Source organism: Podarcis cretensis (assembly GCF_951804945.1).
Source record: "Podarcis cretensis genome assembly, chromosome: 3".
Taxonomy (NCBI): Eukaryota; Metazoa; Chordata; class Lepidosauria; order Squamata; family Lacertidae; genus Podarcis; species Podarcis cretensis.
Genome location: NC_137172.1, coordinates 20,668,225 through 20,677,225, shown reverse-complemented (window position 1 = coordinate 20,677,225; position 9,001 = coordinate 20,668,225). Strand labels below are relative to the sequence as shown.

General features: G+C 43.6%; 1 protein-coding gene across 1 annotated transcript; it reads right to left on the bottom strand.

The window, feature by feature from the left end:
* Positions 1–832: 832 nt before the first annotated feature.
* On the bottom strand, positions 833–8,634 carry LOC307211882 (uncharacterized protein). Its single transcript, XM_079969013.1, has 4 exons — positions 8,459–8,634; positions 5,567–5,797; positions 3,526–3,861; positions 833–1,354 (listed from the first exon to the last, which is right to left on the bottom strand). Exons 1-4 carry the CDS (start codon positions 8,459–8,461, stop codon positions 1,151–1,153), a joined length of 774 nt encoding a protein of 257 aa, XP_079825139.1. The 5' UTR covers positions 8,462–8,634; the 3' UTR covers positions 833–1,150.
* Positions 8,635–9,001: the final 367 nt, after the last annotated feature.

The window sequence follows — 9,001 nt, the reverse complement described above, 5'->3', positions numbered from 1 at the left end:
GATAGTCCTGAGTTCTTGTATTGTGAGTGGGGAAGAAAATCTTCTTCCTATCCTGCTTCTCTACACTTTATTGCACTGCTATCTCTACATTTTATCAGTGCTTTGAATGAACTAGTTCAGTTAAACAAAATTCACTGAACTAGTTCAAAAATCTCTGAAGGACACCAGAAAGTAGTTCCTATAATAGCTGAATACACTAAAGGCGAATGAAGTTCACTTTGAGGAAGAAACTTGAACAATTGCTAGTTCATCTTCATGTCCATTCTCACACACCCAGCCAACCAGCAGACTCTTAGCCTTCAATTAAAAGAAGGAAGTGAATTGGACATCTATCAATAAGGTTAGGAAGCAAAATGTGGAGGCAACATTCTAAGGCTTATTAGGCACTTATGGAGGTGCTGCCATTGCTAAGGTCACTTAATCACTTTTGCTAAACGATTAGAAGGAAGGAATGTGAGGCATTTCCTGTATTTTCCCTGCTGAAGGGATTAACTGTCTTTCAACAGGAACTTGCCATGAGAACTATATGTACAAGAAAAAGCAAGTGATGTCTCATGCCTTTAACAGCTATGCGGCTGGCACAAAGTAAGTATTTTCGAGGATGGAAATTCAATTATGGGAACGCTTTACCTATCATAGAATCATAGAGTTGGAAGGGACCTCAAGGGTCATCTAGTCGATCCCCGTCCTATGCAGGAATCTGTCGATATTCTGCCTACTGGACATATTACTGGATTGTCTTGAATCTCCCCCTGTCCAGCCCTTTACAAACATTTCCAGGGGCCCTGCTTCCTATACCCCCCTTTTCAAAGAAAAAATTGGGGAAATAGAATCTGTTTTTTTGTTTAATTCTAGGCCAATTTATTAACATCGATGACTGTGACAGGCTCAGGTGGGATGGCTGCAATGGATGAGCCTATAACTGAATAGCAAAGGGAAACAACAACACTCAGCAGCGGCATTTGATAGAGAGAATTGCCAGTGCAGTTAGACAGCCAAGCCAAATCTTGCATTCGTCGCATGCGACTGAAAAAGGGGGAATTGTAAAGAGGAGGGAAGGGAGAGGCGATAGAACGGAGATAAATAAACATCAGGGAGCTGCTTGCCCTCTTTTTTTCTCTGCTGCCTAGAGTCTGCTGCTGTTTCGTGATTAGTTTCTCCTACTTCTGTAATCCAGTAAAATCTTCTTGAAAATGAAATACAGCAAAATGGCAAAGCAGAATACGTCGTGTTTCATAATAAAATAGAAAGCCAGCTCCCTGGCTGTGTAAATAATGTGGATAAAGATGAAGCAGAAAAAAAATAGGGCATACTGGTTCTGGGGCTGAAGGAGTTCGTGGAGCTCTTGCCCAATCTGTGGGGGGGGGGGAGAGAAACAGGGGTGGGGGGAGGAAAAAGAGGTGTCTGTTAACAAAACGCTCCCTATGATCAGCTACCCAAAGAGCCTACAATACTATAAACACCTTCCCATTGAACCCAGAGGGCTTCGCATCTTCATAGACATTGTAAATGTGCTCAACTTAAATTCCATTGATTTATATCGGGAGTGGGGGAAACAAGGCCCTCCAGATGTTATTGGATTGATGGGGCCTGGAGTCCCACAACTGCTGGAGAGCTACGGATTCTCCATCCTTGATTTATATGGACTTAAGCATGCTCAGAAATATTTAGCTTGTGCATTCAGAATACCGATTCGGAGAAATGTCAAACTGCAGAAGTCAGGCGAGCCCACAACATGGCATCTAATGTGTTTTCTTTTCTTTTTTTCTCCCTCAAACTTTTTCATTCCTGGAGGAAAAGGACCATGCCCCCCTTGCCCCAATGTCTTTTGAATGAAGCATACAATGGGCAGTGCTTGCCTTGGGGTTTCCTATATTCTTAATGCATCAACTGTTCTGGGTGGGGACAGCAAAAATGTCTTCTTTAGACACAGTGGCAGAAGCCAAATGTGTGTTTTGGAAGCATGTTGCCAACCTGGTGCCCTCCAGATCTCCCATCAGCCTCAGCTATGAAGCAGGGGCAGTGAGAGGTGTAGCCAGGGAGAGGGCATGGCTGGGAGAAATCCTCAAGGGCCTGATAGTGGAAGCTGGTATCCATTGGATCTGGTGGGGCAGAAGATAGCTAATGGGAGACAAAGCCAAAGGGTCAGTAGAGGCAGAGCTGGGGGTGGAGGAGAATTCAATTTAGCTTGTATTTAAGGTTGCATCTGTGAGAATTTCGCTTTCTGGAGCAAGATAAGAGTTGAAACACAGCCAGCCTTCCAAAGTTGCTCTTATCCGAAATTTGCAATGCAGTTTTCCAACCAAACCACATTTGCAAAAAAAAAGAGAGCGCATACATTAGCAGTAATTGTGCAAAAAACAACAACAACCCCATGAATGTTATTTGTGAAAATAACATACAAAAATCCATTACATTAGGATTCTATTGCTTGCAGAAATGTTGGCCGTGGTTCAAACTGCATACAAAAATGTGTTTACTGGGAGAAAAGGGCACTCAAATGCTGGAGAATTTTCATGAGGGTTAAAATAATAATAATTTTTTTTTAATTGCAAATTGCCACAGGCATGTAGAGAACTGGCTTTAAGGTTGGAAAAATGAGACCGTGGGAGTAGAAATTAACAGATTCTTCCATCCCTAGCAGGAACTAAGCAGTTGGTTTTTTTTACAGATTGATTCCAGCACCTAGAACGGGGTCAGCAACCTAAGGCCCATGGGACAGAAGCGGCCTGCGGAGGTCGTTTGACCGGCTGCCGAGCCACCCTCGAACTGAGCTGCCCGCTCATGTGCTGCACTAAACCGGTGCAGTGCGGCGCAGGGACTCACTTCCGCAGTGCTAGAAATCACATCTGCGCATGCGCAGACACCAAAAATCACATCTGCGCAGATGTAGATGCCAAAAATCACACGCATAAAAATGGAAGCAAGAAGAATTACCATGGCAGATGAAATTGATGGACTATGCAGAATTGGATAAATTAACTGGAAGGATTCAAAACCTGCGGGATCAGAGATTCTTAGAAGACTGGAGTAGATATATGAACTACTTGAAAAGTACTGTAATAGTAGTGAACAGATTATGCTAGTAGGATTGCAAGAAGTTTTGTAAGGAGAATTATATGAAATATTACAAGAAAGACTATGAGGAGAGTTATTAGTTGATGACAATTAAGAGTAATAGATATATTAAGAAATGCAGAATAAGTGATAAAAGACGGAAAATCATCAGAGTTGTTGACGGAAGTCTAAAACAATGTATAAGATAAGAAGATATATAATGTGATTGTTGGAAATGATATGTTAAAAAACTAATAAAAAAGAAAGAAAAGAAAATCACACGCTCATGCATGCAAGATCCGGCTCACGGAGGGATCTCTGCGGGACTGATCCGGCCCAGGCAAAATAAACCTTGCTGACCCCTGACCTAGAACAATGCCCAAAGGTGCTGTAGGCCAAGGAATGCAGAATTTGGTTTCCATTTTTAACGGAAAGCTCACATCTACCCCTTATTCCCCCCTCACTTACTGATCGAGGGGTTGTCTGATGATGGAGCTGTTGCATTTTCTCCTCGTGCTGCCGCCTCTTCTCATTGTCTTCATGCCGGTACCTCAGTCTGGTCATTGCACCATCAAGCCTCATCTTCTCCAGGTCGAGATCAGCTGCTGTGATCTGCCTGCTGTGCAGCTGACCCATCCGCTCCATACTGCTGGCCTCGCCTATCCTAGAGTAGGCTTCTGGCTGCAGAGCACTGGTCCCTCGCTGGGTGCTGATGGCCAGCCGGTCTCCCTGACTCTTATTGTCTAAGGTCTCTGTCATGTCATCAGGGACGTACGAAGAGGCTGGCGTGTCCCTTGCAGCGTCCTGTAATAGGAAAGGAGGGACAGGGGGGAAGTATCAGTGGCTAGTAGCCAGGCCAGCTATGCTCCATTCCACCCCACCCCCAGTTTTTAAATGCATTATTGATTGAAAACTTTATAACAGAAATGTACAATAGATGTTATAGGCAAAATGAGAAATAAAAAAATTCATTCTTTAACTAATACTTGCTTTGTACATCCATTTGTGATTAAATTTGACAAGCCCTCCGATCTTCCCTTGTGTTCCCAAATTAAATTCCTTAAATATACGCTTAAACTTTCCTTTCTCCATGTTATTTAACTTACTATAAATTTTATTTTGTAAAATTATCCTATTTACACACCGATGCTCAGTCAAAACCTGCCAACAGATTGATCTTTTGACAATGTTCTTTTACATAGACTCTGCATATATCCCACTCTCTGATAAATTCTTCATCTGTAACATCTCTTGGCTGTTACGGGAAATGCTAGAGTGCTAGAGTGGCTGGTCCTTCAGCTGGGCTGTTCTTAAAGTCTTGAGAGATATCAGCCTTAGCATTGGCATCTACTGTACTATAGATATATGCTCTATCATTATCTGCCTTGGAGACATCCATGGTCTCCCCCATATGGTAGACACATGCTGTGGGGCTGAATGTGATGTGTGGATGCAAAAGAACCTAATAAGAGCCCTGTTGAAGGTCTGTCTACTCCAGCACCGGCATTTCCCTTAGCGGCCAGTCAAATGCCTCCATGAAGTCTATAAGCAACAGCCCTTTCTAGAAGCTTGGAGCAAGGAGTTGTCCAGGGATGGCTAGTTCTATCAGCATTTTTAGGTTATTTTTAAAGCTTTTCTTATTCCACCAGCCATTTGTGAGGCTGAACCGGGTTAAATAAATTTCCAGCTGCTTCTGCTGTTCATGTTGCGATTTCGCGAGTGGCTTGAGTATAAGGGATCAGATGGCCCTTAAGGTACCTTGGTCCCATTATTATTATTATTATTATTATTATTATTATTATTAGTGGTGGTGATGACACCTCCCATCTGACTGGGCTGCCCTATCCAATCTGGGCAGTTTCCAACAAATTAAAACACAGCAAGACATCAAACGTTAAAAACTTCGCTATACAGGGCTGCCTTCAGATGTTTTCCAAAAGTCAGATAGCTGTTTATTTCCTTGACATCTGATGGTGCTCTAGGGCTTAGTGAATTAACACAGGAACCTTGAAGCTTTCCTGGCAGCAAATTGGCAACCAGCACAGCTGTCTCTGCAGCAGAAATCACGTTGCCAATAATCTGCTCCCATGAGGATTGTGACCACTGCATTGTGTACTAGTTGCAGCTTCCAGATGAAATATAAGGGCAGCTCCACACAGAGTGTGTTCCAGTAATCAAATGTTATAAGAAGGGACCTTACGTGAGTCCTGATGAACAGATACTTCTCTATGTAAAGAAAAGGACCCTGAATGGCCCAGGAACCCCATCTGCAAGGAGAAACATTAGGCATGTATGGCTCTTTTCTCACACTTGCTGAATGCGCTGCTGGGTCAAGGCTGTTTTCCCCCACTTGCCTCACAGACCTCCTGCCCTCATTGGTTGCAGATGTAGCGTCATGAGAAAAGATGACCGCTGGATCTGTGTAATCGTCAGCTCCCATCGAAAGGATGGGAGTTCAACTGGATTCCCAGAGCCAAGGAATCTCTGCCCCACATCCGCTGCCACTTACCATCCTTTCCTGATGCTTTTTCAAATCTTTAATTGGGGTTATCTGCACAGCAAACTCAATCTCGGTTTGCATCTCCTTGAACCCTACACTGCCTCCTTGGTAAGAATATTCAGAGCCTTCCACATTGCTGGTGTGATCCAGATCTGCTTGAATCTCCTTGTCTGTTTGGTGCACAGACTCCGTCTCAAAGTTGGAGAAATCTGATGAGGAATGGGGTTCTCTGGATACTTCCTGTTATAAAACAGATGGGGATTTAGGGCAGTTTATGTTTGTTTGCTTTTTCCTATAATTTCGATTAAATTTTCTGTTTTGCATTTTGGAACATTCATTTCAACAACCTTAAAATATCAATGACTTCCGTTCTTCTCTTTCCATGGTTCATTTTGCATAACATAAATCCATGCATATTTTATATAAACCAAACCATTCAGTATTGCATTATTACATCCATCAAAACTTATTTACACTGTTGAATTTATCTTAATGCTGCCCACGGTTTCAAATAAACACATTTTCCTTCCATATATTAACTGAACATTTTCCAATCTTCTTTAAACATATGTTCTTCTTGTTCTCTTATTCTACATGTTAGGTCTGCAAGGTGCGCATGTTCCATCAGTTTAAGTGGCCATTCTTCTTTAGTTAGGACTTCACTCATTTCCCATTTTGGGGCTTACAAAACACGAGCCGCGGTAGTGGCATACATAAATAACCTTTTAAAGCAGGGGTGTGTGTGTGTGTGTGTGTGTGTGTGTGTGCGCGCACTCAAAGATAACTGATTTTTATTTGTTTTGCCCATTACAATGCACAAAACAACAACAAATGTCCATTTCTAATACAAAACCACACAAAGTCAAGGAGATGCAATCAAAACCAGCAACAAAAATAAAAAGGGGAGAAAGGGAGAGGGAAGGACAGGGAATATGTTTCAGCAGGTTAAAGCGATCTTTCAGGAAGAGAAAAGGCATATAGGGCCACCCCATTGTTACCTGCCTGATTCAGAGCTTGCCACTCAGCTCTTCCACAACGCCATCTTTCCCCCAGTTTTGATACAAGGGGTACGCTATAAAGTGAGTTTCTCATGTGAGTCAGGATCGAATGGGTGTTTCACAGCCAGCCTCCTCCAAACCTCCCTGACTGCCACTGTTGATGGCGGGGAGTGGAGTCCCCTGAATATGCTTTGAACCCAGAATGTGCCAACACACAAAAAAAAAACAGTGACAATTTGTTGTTGACAAAGGACAGCTGGACATATAAAGGGCCCCATTACCTTCAGTAGCTGAAGGCCTCATCAAACCTAAATCCAGCCCTGATTTCAGTGAGAGAGTTAAGGAGGCACCTAATTCTCCCACTCATTGATTGACATAGCTATAGCTCTCTCTCTCTCTATCACTTAAAAGGTGTTGACTTGGGAACATCTCCACCCCCATCATTCAGCCCAGACACTGAGGTCCAGCTCCGAGGGCCTTCTCACTGCGAAAAGTGAAGTTACAGGGAACTAGGCAGAGGGCCTTCTCGGTTAGTGGCGCCTTCTCCGTTGAACGCCCTTTCATCAGATGTCAAGGAAATAAAGAAATAAACAACTTTTAGAAGACAACTGGAGGCAGCCCTGTATCCGAAAGCTTTTTTATGTTTTGACGTTTGCTGTGTTTTTATTATGTTGGAAGCTGCCCAGAGTGGCTGGGACCACCCAGTCAGACGGGCAGGGTATAAATAATAAAATTTAGTAGTATTGCTAGATCATGCCCTAAGTTCCTTCTCACCTGCCTTGAGCCCATCTCAGGTTTGCAGATAAACATGATATTAGGAGTGGGCTGCATTTTCCCCATTAAGGGCCACATCTCCTAAGGATAAATCTGTCAGGAGTCATATGAGGAGAATGGATACAGCCTTGTCTTGTCCTCTCTGCCCAGAGGGCTGATGGGAGATGAGCAGATTGCTCCTTTCAGAGGTGTGAATGGATCCCTTGCAAAGCAGAGAGAGGCCTGCATCTTGCCCCTGCCCCCTTTGTTGTTGTTTAGTCATTTAGTCGTGTCCGACTCTTCGTGTCCCCATGGACCAGAGCACGCCAGGCACTCCTGTCTTCCACTGCCTCCCGTAGTTTGGTCAAACTCATGCTGGTAGCTTCGAGAACACTGTCCAACCATCTTGTCCTCTGTCATCCCCTTCTCCTTGTGCCCTCCATCTTCCCCAACATCAGGGTCTTTTCCAGGGAGTCTTCTCTTCTCATGAGGTGGCCAAAGTATTGGAGCCTCAGCTTCACGATCTGTCCTTCCAGTGAGCACTCAGGGCTGATTTCTTTAAGAATGGAGAGGTTTGATCTTCTTGCAGTCCATGGGACTCTCAAGAGTCTCCTCCAGCACCATAATTCAAAAGCATCAATTCTTCGGCGATCAGCCTTCTTTATGGTCCAACTTTCACTTCCATACAACAGTGCTATTTTTCTAGAAAAAGAGTTGCCAGAACTTACCATGAACACCTCCCTTGCTATGGCACCCACTTGAGTTCTGACTGAAAATAAGCCCTGCTCATTACCTCCAAGATTTAGTATCCACAAATACAATCTGTTTAAATACATGCTTCCCCCCAAAGAATCCCGAGAATTGTAATTCGTTGACAGTGCTGGGAGATGTAGCTCTGTGAGGGGGGAAACTACAGTTCCCAAGATTCTTTGTGGTGGGGACCTTTAAATGTATGGCCTTAGAAACACTAGGGCAGATGTGGGGGACCTTTGGCCCTCCAGATGTTGTTGAACTACAGCTCCCATCAGCCCCGACCAAGCATGACCAAGGGATGATGGGAGTTGTAGTTCAACAGCATCTGGAGGGCCAAAGGTTCCTCAGACGATCTTTCCCCATCCTGAAACAGAAAGAACTTACTGGGATTTCTTACCATAGCAGATTTTGTACTGGGAAGGGAACATACATCAACATTGGATGCCAAGGCAGGAGCCTCTATATCCCCACCTGCCCCATGTAGAAGAACCGAAACCAGCTGCCCCAGTTTGAAGCAGACACACACTGCTCAAACACCAGCTACAAGCTCTTTCCTGAACTGCCACAGTGATGTCAGAAAATTCCGCACTGGGATGATGTCATAATTTTCCAGTTACCACAACAGTTAAGACAAGTGTTGCTAAGAGGCCTTTGTGGATTGTCTGTAGGCCTGCTATATATTTTATTTGAAAACAGTACTGGTAACATCATATGTGGCCATATCAATAGATGACCCAAGAAGGGTGTATTTTGCTCCTCCTCCCACAGCACACACTGTAATCACAACATTTGTTTATTGATCTTATTGGACACTATTAAAAATGAAAAGTAACTCAAAGCGACTTACAGGAAAAACCCCACATACATTAAAACTAACACAAAACTAAAACAGTTTGAAAGCCTCAATGTTTTCTTCAAGTTGGCATCCTTGGTGAGGAGT

What these genes read in the sequence shown, in the direction of transcription:
- LOC307211882 (XM_079969013.1), bottom strand. An exon ending in AAAAGCATCAGGAAAGGATG is followed by an intron (nt 3,862 to 5,566) that starts GTAAGTGGCAGC and finishes TTCCTATTACAG; the next exon opens with GACGCTGCAAGGGACACGCC. An exon ending in ATCAGACAACCCCTCGATCA is followed by an intron (nt 1,355 to 3,525) that starts GTAAGTGAGGGG and finishes CCCCCCCCACAG; the next exon opens with ATTGGGCAAGAGCTCCACGA.